At 46.7% G+C, this 18,475-nt stretch overlaps 1 protein-coding gene across 4 annotated transcripts in view; it reads right to left on the reverse strand.

The window, feature by feature from the left end:
- DRP2 (dystrophin related protein 2) overlaps nucleotides 1-18,475 on the reverse strand; it is a 39,233-nt gene that overhangs the window by 19,160 nt on the left and 1,598 nt on the right. Inside the window, exons 2-4 of one of the 4 annotated variants that reach the window (XM_075053812.1) lie at nucleotides 11,528-11,647; nucleotides 11,047-11,270; nucleotides 2,572-2,725 (exon numbers count right to left, since the gene is read on the reverse strand). In XM_075053812.1, coding sequence (XP_074909913.1) covers nucleotides 2,572-2,679 — 108 coding nt within the window. In that variant the 5' untranslated portion in view covers nucleotides 2,680-2,725; nucleotides 11,047-11,270; nucleotides 11,528-11,647. Of the gene's footprint in view, nucleotides 1-29; nucleotides 164-2,571; nucleotides 2,726-11,046; nucleotides 11,271-11,527; nucleotides 11,648-18,475 lie in introns of those variants that run through there. The other 3 variants (XM_075053816.1, XM_075053813.1, XM_075053814.1) reach the window with 3 other exon arrangements.

Below are 18,475 nucleotides of genomic sequence, written 5' to 3' on the forward strand. Positions count from 1 at the left end.
AGCTTTATTTTCAGGCACAGAACACTCACAGAAGCTCTGGCGAGCGCATCTACCTGTGCTTAGCCACAGATCCACTGCAGGGCTGCTCAGCTTTGCTGGAGGAGCAGGCATCGCCTCCCACCCCTCCGGGTGCCACCAGGCACCCGGCAGGGAAGCAGGCAAGTGCCCTGTGCTTACCAGAGCGGGGCCGCCCTGAGAACTGACCCCCCAGGAATCTGGAGGGGGGCGGCTGTGCCTCGCAGCCAGTCTCAATCTCAGCTTTGTCTGGTGGCATTCCAGCAGCCTCCAACCTGCCTTAACCCCAGTGGTGCCATCGTGGCTGCCCGCAAAGCACAAAGGGGACAGAGATCTGTGTGCTGCAGGGCACCCTGGCGTGGGAAAGGTCTTTGCGGGAAGCTGGCTGTGCACAGAGGGGTTGCTCTGGGCACTGGGGAAGATCCACCTCTGCAAGGGCATGACAAAGGTGATGGTGGGCTGGGCTGGGGTGACCAGCAGACACCTTGCCCTCAGATGCTGGAGCACGTGCAGGGCAGACAGGGGTGTTTGCCAGGGAAGAGATTTACCCAGGGAATGGCCCCAGCAAGCTTTGGCTACCTGGAATGTAAATAGTCAGGTCCTTGAGACCTAACCCCCAAGAAGCCAAAGATGCCCTTGTGCCCACCATGTGCCCCAGCCCAGCACTGGGTGCCAGCACAGATGTTCCTGCCCACCTAGACTGGGTGCAAATAGTTTGTTTTTGCCAGAAGGCTCTGGGCTGGCTCCTTGTGCTCCCCACAGTCCTGCTGCCCAGCATTGTTTCCGTGCTCTCCTCCACCTACAGGGAGGGAATGAAAAGCTCCCTGTATCTCTCTCTCCCTCTCTTCCCCTCCTTCCCTGCCTGCACATCTGACTGCTGCCATCTCTCCCTCTAAAACCAGCACGGCCAGGCTCCTCTCCCCACCACCTCCCAGGCCCAACAGATGCAGAACCAGCTCCCAGACTGAAGGAGGGGGCTTCAGCAAGGCCAGGGCACAACTAAGGATGAGTTGTCTGCAGCCTGCAGAGAACTTTCAGGACAAGCAAGGAAAAGAGAGGAAGGCTGTTTCCTAGGTGGCAACACCTACACCTGTGAGGAGGAGGGTATGGCAGACCCTTTGAATGAGGCAGGCTGTCATTTAACATTGCAGGAGCTAGCAGCCAACTGGTGCATGACACCCAACACACTGATGCCCACACAGAAGAAAGCCAGGCTCAGGCAGGGAATGGGGGAAACCTGTAGCAGATATGACCTGAGCTGAGAACGTCTGCACCCTCACTGTGCGCTGTCTTGCAGCTCAGTGGTTGTGGGTCCCACAGGGTGTCCTGCCCCTGCTCCCCTCCCCTCTCCCAGCAAACCTCACAGGACTCTGACCCCCTCATAGAGGCTTGGACTGCTCAGGCAGCTCAGGAGGGCGCTTCCCTGCTCATCTATCCCTCTCCCTCCTTGCTTCATCTGCTGGGCTGTTCATTAACCCCCATGCACTGGCCCGGTAGCAGCTACCTAACAGCCACCCCAGGGCCAATAAGCCCTAACTCAGCTAGCAAAAGCCTGCTCCATCTGCAAGCCTCATCCTTGCATGCTGCAGCCATTCCAGAGACAGCTCTGCCTTCCTCCTGTAGACCCTGGCTCTCTGGGGCAGGATGGGTCCAGACAGATGGCAAGCCACAGCAGGGAGAGCCCCAGGCTCAGCCTTTGCTTTTCATGTTTGAAGCATGATGAAGAAGGAGAAGGCAGAGCCAGGGACCTCATTTGTCCCGGGAGTAACACTGCCAGTGCCCAAGGAAAACTGGCACTGTCCATCATCCCTTGTCAGATAAGAGGTACCCTGGGGCCAACAGCTACAGGCAGCAAAGGGGAAACCATACTCTAGCAGAGTTGAGGCAGCGTTTCCCCAGCCTTGCTGTCCTGGGTGACTCAGGACAAGGTGCTAAACCACCTTGTGACAGCTCAGTGCAGAGCACAAGGCAGGCAGCCTTGCAGACAGTCACCATCATACCTTTCTGTTCTCCACTCTGCCCTGCCATTTACCCAGCGATCCTGGAGACCTTCACCTCTCTGCCTGGTTTTTGTGAGGACCCTGACCAACAGTGTGAGCATCCACTTTCTGTTCCTCAAGGTAACTAGACTAGAAAGAGGTCAGGCGCCTCCTCTGCCTTACAGCATTCACCAGGGGCTTATTTCCAAACTCTTCTCTGCAAGCAGGAAGGTTAGAAACCTACATTTTCAGCAAAAGCTGACGTTCTTCCAAGTTTCCAGGAAAAAAGTAAACCCACCAAATACACAAAAGCTGTTAATGGTGGTCTCTTGCTCTTTATTTTGAAGGAAGCTTGAAATCCACCTCTGCAGGTTGTCACTCTTGCTTTACTTTCAAAAACACTCTGCAGTCAAAATGCTCAAGGAGAGCTAACATTCTCATTAAGTGCAAGTCGATGGGGGGGCTGGAGCTAACAGCTTTCCCTGCCACCAGGAACAGAGGTCCCGGTTTGCTCCACAGACATGTGCAACCACTACAAAAAGCTGCCATGAGAAAAGCTCCCAGACCCAGCTCTTACCTGAGGCAGTGGGTGGGAAGTGCTGCTGTGCTGCGCCTGGTCTGTAATGTGCCACTCAGGACATCGTGGGAGGACATAGGGCCATTCCTGCATCACCAGGGGCTGCATCAGAACCGATGTTCATGGGGACAGAGACAACTCTGGGCACGAACACCTGAAAAGCAGCGTGAGAATCCCTGGGTCAGTTTGCACCTCCTCATGGAGCTGACGCCCTTCCCAGGTGCCTAGTGTGCCGCCTTCACGAAGGCTGAAGACTAAAAGGATGCATTTGTTTTAATATATTTGTACTAATGTTGCAATCTTTTTTCACCTAAATGTCCAACTCTTTTTTGCATCTAATTATACAATTTGCTGTAATGATATCCTGTGTTAGTGAGTCCCACAGATTATGTTGCATTTTTAAAAAGGGTTGAGTTTATTGAACTACAGGAGATGCCCAGGGTTTAAAGGAGGAGGTGAGAGAGGATCTCACTGTCATGTCCAGTTATGTTTAGACATAATAGACATATCCCCATAACCAACAATATTTTCAAACATTCTTTTTCCCTTTTATGTTCAGAAGGAAAATTGCCTAAAACCTCAGTCCCCCATATATGCATCTCACACTATCAGCTTCCTTTTCATGAGTTTTTACTCATTCTGAGTTATAAAAGTCCCTTTTTTATTCTGTTTTTAAAACTGTACGACCTATAAAGCCAGTTAGCAGCGGCCTCTTGTCTATTCTATAGATCTGAAATGCAGCCTCTGGTCACAATGCTGGTTTTTTTGTTGTTTGTACTCTGAATAAGCTAAAATAGTGATTTATCCCACTGCTAGAATCATCTTGGCTTTACAGAAAGACATGAGAAAATAAAGCCTAGAGAAAAAGGTGCAAAGTAATATTTACTTGAATCTGGCAAATTTCTAGAACTGAAGCACAATCCCACAACTCTACATTTGGCTGGTGGTAGTGCCATGAAAGGAGCTGAGCACAAACATGTTCACAGCAGGATGGAGACCTAACGTACAAAAGCTGTGAACACTACACAGGGCTTTGCCCAGACCACACTCAGCACATCTGAGGTCAGATGAGCAAATCAAAAGTGATGCTTGAATACTGCCTGTGATGGGTCAAGAGGCAGTGCTGAGGGACTGTGCTGCCTCCTGTCCAACCTACTACCTAACGTGGTGATTGCTTTCCTACTTTTAGAAGGAAACTATCACCTGGCTCCAGCAGCCAGACCTCCAAGTCCAAGCGGAGATGGGACTGCTTCCAAGGTACAGACAGAGCGATGCTGCTGGAAGAAGGTTGTTGACTCTTTCACACCCAGCTCACTTGGACCAGCTGAGAAACTTCCTGCTTGGTCCTGGCAGGGCAGGAGCAGGCAGCACATCCTCCACAGCCAGCAATCATGCTGGACAGCCTGGTGAGGAGAAAGCCCCCAGGACCTGGTACACGCTGCCCACCCCTCATGTTTTCACATCCCTCACTCCCCTGCCTGGGCTTTCACTGCCTCTCTCCCTTCCATTACACACATTAAGAGAACAGCTTATCCTGTTATGATTTTTTAAATCCCTTAGTAATTTCTACAGCCATAATTCTCTCTCTCTCCAGCAGAACAGCCTGTGCTGAGCTCTCCAACATGCTGATAATCCAAGGTCCTGTCCTCTACCCCTGCTGCCCATTTGCACAAATGAACATCACAGACTGTGCATTGCAGCACCCTCACCCTGCTCCTTTCCCCGTGCAGGCATGATCATCAGGACACATTAATAGTTATAAATTCCAGGGTCTTCAAAGCCCCACAGCCTCGCGGGGCAAATTCACCTCATGCAACTCCAAGGGTACAGTGGATGATTTCCATCTTTGACAGCAGGTAACACCACGTCCTATTCCTCCAGTGCTTATGCTATTTGGGGTCTGAGCTGTCCCTGATCCTCTAAATGACCTCTAGATGAGGGCCAGTCCAGCAGAGATACAGTTCTCAGGGCATGAAGTTATTTTGCCTCAAAGCCTTCATCAGAGGAATGCCATTGAGCTCTACTGCATGACTGGGAAATCCATAGCTTTTGCCAATGAGGTTCTGTGACATCTCATTGCAGCTGCCATCCTGAGGCCTCAGTTTTTCTGTGGCACAGTGCAATGTAATTGCAGTGATGTGTGCTGGCCAGCCAGGTTCAGCCAGCCCTTCAACACCACACACAGGGGCCCTCCGTTCCCAGTCCTCCCAGCACAGCCTGGTGATTTGTTCCTCCCACCAGCACCACTGAATGGGAGCAATACTGGGAAGGTTGCTAGCTCTGATCTTACTGCATTTTCCTCAAGGATAAGTCTTCATGCACAGCACAGGTGCTGTCTTGGCAACAGAGATGGGTAAACCATGTCCTATAGGTATCGACATGTAGGACGTGGTGGGTCTCCATGCTGTCTGCCAGCATTATGGAAGTAAGAATAGCCCTTGCCTCACCTCCTAAGGGCCGGGCTCCTGAACTCCTTCAGTGATGACAAGGTCTGCCAGGACACAGAGCCATGGCACAAGGTAACTAAAGCCTGTCTGAGGCAGCACTCAAAGAACAAGACTGAGCTGGAAAGCTAAGTGCCAGCAAAACCCACTACCTCAAGCATGTCCTGTGCAATACCTTACTGACACAGAAACTTTATTGCAGGTTTGATGGCAATGGCTCAGCTGCTCTTTGCCACTCTGCAATTGCAAAGACAAAGCCCAGATATGCAGAACCCAAGATAATATGGAAATAACTCAGCTGCACGGCAGCCAGCACAAAGGAGGACATTCAGTGGGAGAGAGAGACAACCAGACTGTGAGGCATGACTGCAAGCAAACCAACAGCTACATATGATCCCTTGCCAAATTCCCTGCTATTACAGGAACCAGGCAAGGAGAAATGCTCTTGATCTGCTCTGCTCCTCTGTTGTGGCACACAAAATAGCTCCTGACTCTTGAGCTTTTACTTCAGTGCTTCAGTACAGCACTGTGTCTGGGCACTGCAGCATGTGGAGTAGACGTTTTGTGGATGCTTCCTGGCTAAATGTCTATTGCCTGCTGCCTACACCTGTCAAGAACTAGCCTGCAATCCACCTTGCCTCTCCCACACCAGTGTTCACCCTCTGCACACTGCTTTAGGTTGGTGTTGGAGACCCAGTATGCTATAGCCAAGGGACAACATCCATCAAAAAAGATTTAAGTGTTGGCAACTAAAACTACCATCCCCGCAGTCTACTACAAGCATCTACTTGAAAAGGAGTTGAAAAATCCTCCTTTGGAGGACTCAAGGAGCAATGTGGTCAGGCAGTCCAACCAGATTTAAAGCGACATTAATCCTCTGGGCACATTTCTGTGCAAGAAGGAAAAACATCAAGGCCCATGTGAGCAGGAGCAGGTGATAATTTCCACAGGAAGACATTGCAAGAAGCAGGCACTGGGACACTGCACCCATAGAGTGGAGAGCACAAGAAGTGAAACCTTTCCCACTGGTGTGTCTCATCTGGTCTTTGCTGGAGGCCCCCACTCCACCACTCCAGGCCCAAAGGTAATCAGACCCTTCCTCAGAAAGATCAGGTACAACCTTGTTACATGATGCTGTTTTGCATCCTCCCACACGAAAAGCATCTGACACTTGCCTCTGCCCTTAGTAGACCTTAAGAAATGAAGCACTAGACATTTCACAGTGTTACAGCTTCCAAACACTTTAGTAACCAAGTCACAACTTTTTAGCCTAGTTGGAGACTCTAGTTGAAAAGTAAGAAAGCCAAAAATCTTGATGTTACTTCAACAGCTGAATGCTTGGGCATTAGGGTGTATTCAAAACAAAGTAGTTGCCTTTTTCCTCTTCCTACATGAGCTGTATCTGTTACAAATTCAGCACTGGAGAGCCTGGCTCACCACACTGCTTTCCAGGCAGTCTGACAAAGGCAGCTGGAACAGTCTTTGCCCAATCAGTTCTGCTTCAGCTCTACCACACAACTTCCTGCTCCGCTCAGCAATCTCTACACTCTTCCTACTTTACAGACCTGTTGCAGCAGCAATGCTGGCTAGCCAGAGAGGCAGCGCGCAGGTGCACAGGCTATGCCCCATCTCCTGTAGCATCTCTTCTCCGTCCCAGACAACAGTAAGATGACAGCTTGCCACCAGCGCACATGCTGCACAGTGTATTTCTGCTGTTTTGCTGCGTTTGCTTTAAAATCCTCCTGATACAAACCCAGATCCAAACCCTCCTAAACATCAAGGGAATTCACACTGCAGCTGACCTGCATTGGTAAAAGTAACCCCCAGGATTAGGGACCTCCTCTGGAAGCTAGAGTCCAATCTCAGGTGTTGAATTTCCAGCTCTCTGCCACATATAACACCAGCAAATACAGCATATAGGTCAAGAGGTCTCTCAATCACAAAAGCTTATGCTTTGAATTGCTAATTTCCTCCAAAATGTTCTTTCTGGACTGAAACTTTCCACTTCAGATCTTGGCCAATAAGGAAAAAATACGGCAACATTTTGAGGCAAGGCAGCTCAGCCTTTATCCCATGAGGGGAATGGAAATATAAACACATTCCCTGCTGCTGGAAATGTTAATGACTTTGTTGTTGTTTAACTTACTGTACAAGAGAAGTAATAACATTTTAGCTCAGCATGCTCAGTGTCCTTTAAGGGGAAAGGTGGGAGGCTTGTAGATATTTCAAAGTTCAGCTCCCATGTAGACGCTAACAAAGAGAGCATTCCCAAGCTGGCAGACAGCAGGACTCCCTTGACAGCGCAATAGCACATCCTGTTCCAGCAAAAATTTCTTTTTGCACATATAAGTAAATAGTTTAAGCCTAAGATCGAGGGCCAGCAGACCTACTTCCCAAGACCCCGCTAGGTCAAGGTTTGGTGAGAGAAGGAAGAGGAGTCTTTGTCCCACTGGGACCAAGCGTACAAACAACACAACTCCCTCTTAGAGTATGGGCCCTTAGTCTCCATCTCTTCACAAACCAGGAATAGATACCTAAACATGCTCCTTAAAAAACCACCCCAACAGTCTCCTGGTTCTCACTTGCTCCTGTGTACAAGGAAATGGGAAAAGGACTATCAGCAATCTTCCACAGGATTGGGCATTTACAACCCCATCATCCAAGGGGTAAAAAACCCAGATGCCAAAGCTGCAGCTGGGCTTCACACTGCACTTCCACCTAAGTACCAGGTCCCCTTCATTAATTAGAATGAAGGGTCCTTAAATTAAGCAGCTGTCCTTAAGAAGTAATATAAAATTTTTGCTGTATCTGGTAGTGAGCAAGTGGCACAGAAGATGCCATATTCACTGAGGGTGGGTGAAGTGGGGCACTCTTGCATCTAATGAGCTGCATTCTTAAATGAGTTTGAGCTCATAACAAAAATGTAATTTTAGTTCAATGGATAAATAGGTGCCACAGGTCCTAATAAAGAAGCAGCATCTCTTCTGCTGGCTCACTTGCTCTCCATTTTCCCAAGCAAAATACACACATGCACACAAAAACTCAAGCTGAAAAATTTCAGCAGTTAGTCTTGGACCAGAAAACTGGGACGATGGTGTTCCCAGCTAACCAGGTGAGTGTGGGTGCATGCCCACAACACAGCCATGCAGAACTGACTGCTCCTCTCTCTGCTTAAAAATAATTTATGGGAAATTATTTTGGAAGATTTAAATCTAAATTTCTTTCACACACCATTTCAGACTCCCAGCTGGGATTTAAGCTGCTCTCTCCAAAACTCACTTTGCCTAGGAATTCTTCCCATCTCTTCTCCTCCTCCTTCGATTAGACAAGTACTACAAATAATTACCCAAGCACCCTGAGGACCCAGCTGTAAACAGACAGCCCTGCTGTGCTGGACACAGAGAAGTTGCTGTCTGGTAGACCTGACAAACAAAAGGAGCAAGGGGAAACAGCAAACATCCTCCAACCTTCCAAAAGGGACAGTGCGGGCCTGGCAGGGCGCACTTGCCTAATGACCAAAAGAAGGTTGCACCAACCATAAAAATTTAAGCCAATTTTTCATAGACTTGGTCATGTCCTGTAGCCCTGAAACCAGCCTATTTAAACCCACTAAAAATCCTGAGACTTGTCTTTGTCTTTCTCCTCTAGGAACCTGAGCTTTCCTTTCCCTGCTGTTAGAGGCAGGAAACAAGTCTTGCTGCATTGTGAAAAACACATCACCCATTTGCCATACTGTATAACTGATTAGCAATAGTGGGAAGAGCACACTCACCACACAGCGATAGCTAAGGTAATGCTGTGCTAACTTTTTGCTTCCTTGACGCTTTGTTTCTCATTCTCAGTGTCAAACTAATATCTATTTCTCTGTACTGAATATTCTGCCTTGCCCCCAACAAGCTTGTCTTTATAATAAACTCCCAGTCAATGCACGGGCTTCTCTGGCCTTCTGAAGACACGCATTTTATAAGCAGGCTGTGTGCCACATGAAGTCACATTTCCTCTCCTTTCTTGAGATGTATCAGAGCAACCTTATTCTTATACTAAGGGAAACAGCAAAGGAAAATGGGATGGATATATTTTGGCTCAATTCTGAAAAGCTCAGTTTCATCTTTATACACCTGTGGAAATGAAGCATTTTTTAAAGACTGAATTCTTTCTTATCAGTATGTCTTGTTTCACGAGACTTACAATTCCTCTTTTCTGCTTTTATCATAGGCATCCAGCCTCAAGTGGAAGCCCTGAATGTATTTCTCAAAATAGTATTAAAATCAGAAATTCACCATACGTCTCCAAAACTCAGGGCTTTCATCTGAACCCATTCATTTATTCCCTTCCCCATCTCACTTTGTTTAGTTTTGAAAAGAGTCACTTCAACCTGAGCAAACCCATTCACGGTTACAGTCCTGGCCAATTTTAGCAAGTAGGATTGATCTATCTCAGGTATTAAACCAGAGAGAGATGGTCCTCATCTTAGTTTCTTCAACTAACGAAGCATCACATCACAGTGACCACTCCAACGCCTTCCCATCCCAGCACTCCAGGCACCCATGTTCCTGGCCACAGTGCTTCAAAACAAGATAGTTTGAAATTGCCCATCTATAGTCTGGTCCCTTTCCGGAGTGCCATCACACACTTCTTGTCACCAGAGCCCTGCCTGGCCAATTCCTGCAGCAGCAGAGAAAGCAGCTTTCAGCATGGGGATCTGGCAGGGGAGGATGTGAGGTGGCACCAGAGCCACAGCAGGCACACAGGCTACACACGGCTGCCAGAAAAACAGAAACCCTCCCAGCATGACTGAGCCTTGTAGCTGGGACTTTGCACAGTGTGTTGTTGTAGGGTACTATGGTCGGGCAATAAAGGGCATTAAAGACAATAATCAAGCAAGAACTCTCATGGCTCCAGAGACATTGGTGAGCAGCAGGAAAGAAGGTGTGAAGGACCTCAGATTAGGGCACAGGTAAAACACAGACTGACAAAGATTTGACTAGAGATTTTTTTTTTCAATGCTAAAAACTAAAACCCAAACAAACATTGGTTTCTCCCACAGACAGCACAGCATTTAAAAGTGTGGAAGTAATTACCCGTGTATGGTGACAGGGGTGTGGAGCAATCTCAGCATTGAGACCCCATGAATATGATGCTGGCAATTCCACCAGTGGGGCTCTACGCCGGTGATGCCATGCCAGAGGGAAGACTGAAGGAAACAGACTGGGCTGGCGACTGGTAATAATCTGTTGTGCAAAGCAGCACTGAATCTTGGTGAATGGCTGCTCAGGCTGCCCTGTCTGGCACGAAGAGGGAGGCAGAGCCCTGGGGAGCAGCAAAAGTCCCATGCCTCCTGTGAGTGGTTCTGCAGCTGGTCAGGGCTGCCCGCATCAAAGGTAAGGTCAGTGGTGGCAATATAAGGCCTTGAGAGAGGAGGAGGAGGAATGAGTGAAATGGATTGGGGAGAAGCTGGGGGAGGGGAGGGCAGACACATAAAAGGAGCAAGGCACTACTGGTAAGGTAGTGAATTAAAAGGGCAGAGCTGGGACTAGAGTCTGATCCTGGCTTACTACTCAAGAAATATTTGGGTCCCTGCCTTGCCCTGCTGTCTAATCCTCCCAGGAGGATGCTAGAAGGCCACCACACACCCTGGCCAGAGCAGTCCTTCAGCTCAGGTGAAAACACTGCCAGGGTAAATAAGCCTTCAGCATGCAAAGAATCAAACCTGGTGAAATTGGAATGCTGGCTACTATTGTTTGCCTTGGAAATCTGCATCACTTACTGGTTCCCAGCCTCTCCCTTGTGGAAACGGTCTTGGCCACCTCTCTTGCTCCCACTGTGTCCCCCCTGACACCCTTCTTTTCTTCTCTGCAAGTTGCCTCACCCACACATACATGGACAGTGTTACTGTGAAGGGATACATACACACACACACACACACACACGCCCAAAGAGCGTATTTCCGAGGTTAACCATCCGTCAATATTTTCCCCTTTGTCCAGCCCAGCCAGGATCTGAGTGGGAAACAAATCTTGTCATGGCCTACCTTCCGAGTCCACCAGGTCTGAGACACGGGGGCAGCGGCCGCCGGGCTTCGGGAGCAGGGACTGGGGCTGGCTCTGTGAATCAGCAGAGGAGTCCCTGTGACAGGGATGCATGCTGAGGCTGAGCGCTGCTGTCTGCACGCTCCCTGCCTCTCCTCCTCCACCGCCCCGCGCTGCTGTGTTGCTATGCAATCACATCACCAGGAGTAACAGCATCTCCCCAAGCCTGCAAAGAGATACCCTTGACTTGGCAAACGCAGGAGGAACAAGGACGATCCCACAAAGTGCCCGACCCTTTGGAAGTCTCCTCGGCCAGCGATCGATCGATCCGGAGGAGGGGAGGGAGAAGAGCGGAGATGCAAAGACAGACACACGCACAGGAGGAGGAGGAGACAAAATACACACGGAGAGGGAGAAAGAAAAGAGCGGGGGCTGGGGGGGAGGGGGGGATATACAAATGCACAAAAGGCGCTGTGGTCTGACCTCCGGAGACCTGACACAGGCTGCTGGGCTCAGACACGCTTCCCGCTGCTTGCCGACATCTCCCCACCTCCTTTCAGGGCTGGCGGCTCTCATTTTAGGTTAGATATGGCCATGCGTGTGCTGGAAAATACCAGACACATTCACCTCCTTTCTTAACTGCAGTTTGGGTGTCTGGCATAAGATTTAATAACATAAAAATAGCTCATTTTAAAATTAAAGTTAAGGAGCAAAAATAGGATAATCACTTAATTTCAGATATGCTTCCTATTCTTCTTACAAAAGAAGAAAATAAGTAAAGGAAGAACCAATTCCCCAAGCTGGGAAGAAATACTGATCCAAGATTTTTTAAATGTCAGGGTATCTTGTCTCAGCTCATGAGAAACAGAAGGATTTGAGCTGCTAACTTGGCTGAGGACACAAGCAGATCTGGAGTTGGGATTTCAATCCATACGTAACAAATAGTTTGCAGTTCTTCAGATCATTCCACCCAAGGATTTCAAACTGCTCAAGATGCCAGTGATGTTATTCCCATACTACAAGAAAAGAGGATGAGTTAAACGACTTGGTCAGAAAGAGGATTCAAATCTGATCACAGCCCCATGCTTTCACCACTAAACTGTCTTGGCCTCTCCCTGGAAAAAAGTAAAACTTGGGAAACACGATCTTCCTGGTCCTTGTCAGAGCAACCTTTAATGAGCCTTAGCCCTTCCTTTCCCAGAGCTGGCAGACTAAAGATGTTCATTTTCTACTCATACAGTCATGTTCTACAGAAATATCACTGCTGGTTATAAAAGTTGCCGTTTTCATACATTTATTCCTCACAAATGGTAGGTCAGGTATACCTCAAAATGCAGGTTCACTTGGCTCATTTAGACCCAGCCAACCGATATATAACGACAGCTTCACAATACTGCTACATTTCTGAAAATCATTTCTGGCCAAGACACCTCTCTCACAGCAATGGAAAACACAACTGGCAAACTACTCACAGTGGCACGGGGCTTCCCATGAGCTCTGCATTGAGGAACATTGGTCAGGAAATGCTGTTGCATAGAGCAACAGTGCCCAGCCCGCCTCAGTTGCCCACTGCTGTGACCAGCATGGTGGGGAGGCCAAGTCTACCTTTCAGCCAGTTTTGGGACCCTAAGAACAAAATTTTCTAATCCCACACCATTGTTGGAAGGTGGATGTGAACAGATCAAAACCTTTTCTAGGTCACCAGTTTAAACCTGGAGAAGGCAGTCAAAATATAGTTGATTTTCAGTAAAATACATTTGAGAGAGTTATCAAGAAACCAGTGTGCTCCTTATGGTGGTACCAGCTAGAACTTCCAGCAGATGGGTGGCTGACCCCAAGGAACCTCTCCTTTCATCCTAGGTAGGTGAACCAGGAGTCAGGAGCAGAGCCCATCAGCACATAGTGAGGCAAGATGCACAGAAACATCATGTAACTACACTGAAAGGAGGAGATTTCTAAATAGTGACCTCCTTATAATTGGTTCCAAAAGGAGCAACACTGAATATTTCAAGTACCAACCCAAGAATATGTACTCACTCCACACACCTTCTGCTTTTAAAAGCTTCTTCAATAGCTTCTGCTTCCACAACAGCTGCACTGATTCAACAAAACTCATTCTGAAATGCTGTATTTAGACCAAAAAAAGTAGATATGTTTAGGAAGACAGAAATGAGGAGAGTCTCTTCTGGGCTATTTTTGTGCATACATACACACACACAAATAGTAAGTCCTGGGTTAAGTAAGGAGAGTGAAGGGGGAAAAAAACACAGCAGAGTGCTGGAAGGGCTATCCAGGTAACTCCAAACACACCATTTCACAGAGGGACATGACCAAATCCAACTGCAACATGCATCTGTCACCAACAGCATCTAAGGGACATGACAACATGGATAAAAAAAGTGACTACATATCAAGCCAAGTTACACATGCACAAGACAGACATCGGCACAGAGACATTAACAGACAGCATGAACCACAAAAACAAGGTGCTTTGCACTACATGCATCCTAAATTGTTGATAGTTTAGGGACAGCAAAATGCAGCAGGAAAAAAAATCTCTTGTGTCAGTTTAGCTTAAATTTTGAGACAAACCAGAATCTCTGGTGAAAGAATTGCTTCCATGGCTGGGAGCATCTTCCTAAGTCCCCCAATACCTTCTGTTTTAAGCATAAGATTAGGACAAACAGCCGAGCAATTCAGAACTCAAAGGAAATCAGGGAGACGAACTCAAATTTGTCATAAACACAGCCTTTCACATAAGCACTACAACTTTTTAAAGCATGTGAGAAGGTTTATGAGATGGGATGCTAAATTTGGTGTGCTTTAAGTTCTGAAGAGAACTTAGTCCAAAAAAAATCTCCCAAGGAACTCCAAGAACCCAGCTTCCAGAAGACACAGTGGTACCTACCATATGCCTTTCCCTAACAAAACATTTCAGACATTTTATGTTTTACTAAATGGCAAATATGTACCCTTTTAGCAAAACTAAGAATCCCCATCTACCCAACAGGGACATCTCAAGACACACAATGCTAAATACAGTGTACAAACATACAATAGATAAAAATCAAGCCAGGTTTTATAAGGCACGGACATGAAATTGAAGTCAGGTTCTGATTTACACCAGAATCGCTCCCTTTAAAACACTGGAGTCTAAATAAATTTAAATCATTGAAACAGATTCCAGTTTACATTTGTGAAATCAGAATCAGCCACACTGAGTAAACATACAAAGTCACAAAATGCAGAATACCCTGAATACAAATGCATTTGCTGAAAATGAATGGTGAAAACTATGCTATTTTGACATACACTAACAGTATTTTTAGTTTGAAAATTTAAAAAAGCTAGAAGCAAGGGCTGTCTGGCCTGACCCTAAAGTCTCTATTACTTTCTCTTTATTCAAAGTCAATATTAATTTGGCCAAATCACTTGTAAGCTGGACCATCCAACACACTAAGTGTCTTGCATTACCAAACAATAAAAATATTAACTAAAATTCTAGTATTTGCCTTTTCAACACTTCAGGTTGTCGACACCATTAAAGGCTGTTACTACTTTTACTTTTTTGCTTCCCATAACCTCCCACCTATTGACTTCCTCTTCAAAAATAGTCCCTGTGTTTTCGGTTTGTGTGGCGGAGTTTTTGGTAGCGGGGGAGGGGCTGCAGGGGCAGCTCCTGTGAAAAGCTGCTAGAAGCTTCCTGGCTCCAAGTTGGACTTGCCTCTGGCCAAAGCTGAGCCCATCAGTGACGGTGGTAGCACCTCTGGGATAACATATTTAAGAAGGGAAACCTGCAATGGGGGACAAGATGGGAATGTGAAAGAAAGCCCTGTGCCCCTGCAGCCCGTGGTGAGACGGCAGGCTGTCCCCCCCCAGCCCATGGAGGTGAGCAGGGGAGCAGATGCCCACCTGCAGCCCAGGGAGGACCCCATGCTGGAGCAGGGGGATGCCCCTGAAGATGGCCAGGACTCCGTGGGAGAGCCTGTGCTGGAACAGGCTGTGACTGAAGGACTGCAGCCCATGGGAAGGACCCACGTTGAAGAGTTCTTGTAGGACTGTCTCCTGTGGAAGGGACTCCACAGTGGAGCAGGGGAGGAGTGAGGAGTCCCTGAAGAGGAAGGAGTAGCAGAGACAATGTGTGACAAACTGACCCCAACCCCCATTCCCTATCCCCCTGTGCCGCTGGGGGGGGGGGGGGGAGGAGGTAGAGAAAATCAGGAGTGGATATAAGACTGGGAAGGACAGAGGGGGGGGGGAAGGTGTTCTAAGGTTTGGTTTTACTTCTCATTAGCCTGCTCTGATTTGATTAGTAACAAATTAAATTGATTGGTTTTTCCCCAAGTTGAGTCTGGTTTTTAACCATGGTGATAACTGGTGAGTGATCCCTCCCTGTTCTTGACTTCACCCACAAGCTTTTCCTTGTATTTTCTCCCCATCACATGGGGGGGAGGAGCAAGCAAGCAGCTTCATGGTGCTTTGTTGTCAGCTGGGCTTAAACCCCGACTCCTTGACAGAGAATTGTTTCCCAAAATGCACACTCTGTCTCCTCTTCAAACACTGCAACTTCCCTCCTTTTGAAATCTCACATCTCCTGAAAGAGGAGGATCATCTTCCCTCTTGTACAGAAGAAGTGATATCACCAACCTTTGGAAACTGCTAGATTCTTTCCCTTTCTGAGTAAAGCTCAAATTTATCAATTTATCCCAATTAAAATATCTTAGATAATGATCCTTTACCTATGAATCTAGAATGTAGATTATGCAAGGAAGATTACAATTTACTGGTGTGGAATAAATTGTCAAAAATCCCTCACACAGAATGCAAAGCGAAGAAAGGTTTTAGGGAGCACAACACAACAGCAGCAAGGAAGGCAGTAGGTTAGAGCATGTTCATACACCTGTATTCCACTGATCTTTCCTTGCACAAAGAGTGCTGCAGCATTTTGTCAAGCAACCTCTGATGAGGAACCCATGCGGCATTTTGAGCAGAGAAACAGCTGGTAGAGCCTGATGAGCTTAATTCCCCAACTAGTGCTGGAGAAGCAGTTGGAGGTTGTGAAGTTCCTACGTGCAGAAACAAGTCTTTGATATCCTACCTAACAGTCTCCAAACCCCAAACACCTAAACCAAAGAACAGAGCTAAACATTGACTGAGAATATATATGAAAGCGCATCCTCACTAAAAGGAGAATAAAGGAAGAGACCAAAAAAAGAGCATTTTCCCTAGAGCCATACACCAACAATGTTGTTGTGGATCCAGCTGCTGAAGAAGGGTTTGGTGAAAGGCTTGTGAGCCAGGACAAGGTCCCTTATGGCTTCAAGAAATCCTATTTCTCCCCAAGAGCCTGTGAATCCCTCTTTTCCTGAGACATCGGGCTCCCTCATCTGGGTCTCCTCCTAACTGAAGTAACAGATTGTCGTTCTGATTGTCAACTGAGTTCTCACACAGCCGTCCATATCAAAACAGCAGTATACTGTGCCTACCTGCAAAGGGAAAGCCAGAAGGAACATATCTCACACAAAGGGGCAGACCTGCTCATCAATTCCAGTACATTAGATAGGCAAACATGCCTGTGAGTAGAGCACAAAAAGCCTCTTTTCAAGAAGGAGCAAAACTAGAATTAGGGGCCCTAAATTCAGCTTGACAAGAATCTAAGAATAGTGGCCCAGATATTGTACCATCCTGTTCCTTTTTTTGTTTAAATAACTGATGTCAAATAAATAACTGCACCTCCTTTGCTAGCATCAATAAGCACAAAAATCTTCCAAGCACAGATTCGACCCTGCCAAAAGTGTTTAGAAAAACAGCGGGATACTTTCTAACAGCACAGTACCTGGGGTGAGAGAGAAGAATGGGTAGAGAACTGATACAAGCAGACAGCTGACATGCACTCAGAAACAGAATGAATCCCCCTTTTCATTTGTTCCTTCCTAGAGATTGAAACAGTCCCCCCTGAATGAGGAATGAAAAGGACTATAGGGGAGAGAGGAAATCTTTTCAGAGCAGCAAGCACCAAAAGAATGAGGGGTGGGTGTCAAGAGTGTAAAAGAATTTGGGGGAGAGATGGAGAAAGAAAAGAGAAAGGAGAAAATGGTAGTAAAGAAAAAAAAAACATGCAGAAGAGAAGGGGAAGGCAGACAGGCAGTTTCAGCAGCTGTTTTGTTCTTCAAAAGCTGTCAACACATTTACAATGTACTTTCCATCCCCCTCCTTATTTACTGGGCCATGCACACAAAGGAGAAGGAAAGCAATCATACAGAAGCTGCCGAAGATTCACTTCGACATAGAACAGAGGTGCCCTAAGAGAAAGGAAACTGCTTAGTGATCCGTGTACAACAAACTATGATGGGAATGTTACAGGCCCAGAGACTCTAGTCAGAGGTTTGGGAGAATACCTGCAGAGAGCAACCTCTTCCTGCAGAGATCACACTCAAGACTTACAGGCAGCACAGATACTGGAGGAGAGCAAGTCAAACTGCATGGGAATACAGCTGCATATAAAAATATACATATACACAAGAAGCTTATCACTGAATTCTTTAAAGGAAGACCCCAAATGATGTAGGCAGAGAATAAAATTTTCAAAAGTTATCTGTTGCAATTTGCACCTAAACCGAATGCCTGAGGCTCAGGAGCTCAACCATATTACAGTGACTTAATATCCCACCACCTAGCTTGTACTAGAACAGTCTACTTTGTGTCACATTTCTGGCAGGTACCAAAGCTTGCCTGATGCATGTGCATTCATTAAGCTGTAGAATGGGATCACTTCTGAGCCTAGTTTTCAAAATACAGTCAAGGTTAAAATAGTATTTAGAACCTGTGTAAGGTATCTGCAGCTTTTTTTTTTTTGAAGACCAACTGTTTGTTTCTACGTTTGTGCCAGACCACAGTGAGCCTGAAAATGGAAATTAGATGCCAAAATAATTAAGGCATTTTTTAAAAACTTACCCTCTGCTGTGCAGACTTTTTACTCCTACAAGACAGGAAACTGAGAAGCAGAGAAATGAAGCAGCATTACAAGATCTGCACTTTACTGAACATTATTTATGTACTTCAATACCTCCCTTGCCAACTATAATTACTTGGGAGTTACTTGGGCAGTTCTAACAGCTAGATACAGATCTTGGGAATCCTGTGCCAAAAACCATGTCACCATATGCTAAGGTCATAAAAGATGTTCTTAGTCAAAAGCAAAGTTTGGTGAAATCAAACCATCATCAGACCAGAATGATTATTTTTATTCTAAAAAGCAGAGCCATGAGGGAAAGGGATTGGTACAACATAAATAATCTTTCCAAAAAGAAAATACTTGGAGACATTGTTCTTTCAAGATATTAATTCTCCAGAGCAAGCTTGTTACCAATGCCTGTTGTTCTTCACCCAGACTGGATGTATCCTCTGACTAAAGAGCACATAAAGAGCTCC

Source organism: Buteo buteo, chromosome 22, assembly GCF_964188355.1.
Source record: "Buteo buteo chromosome 22, bButBut1.hap1.1, whole genome shotgun sequence".
In the NCBI taxonomy this organism is placed as follows: domain Eukaryota; kingdom Metazoa; phylum Chordata; class Aves; order Accipitriformes; family Accipitridae; genus Buteo; species Buteo buteo.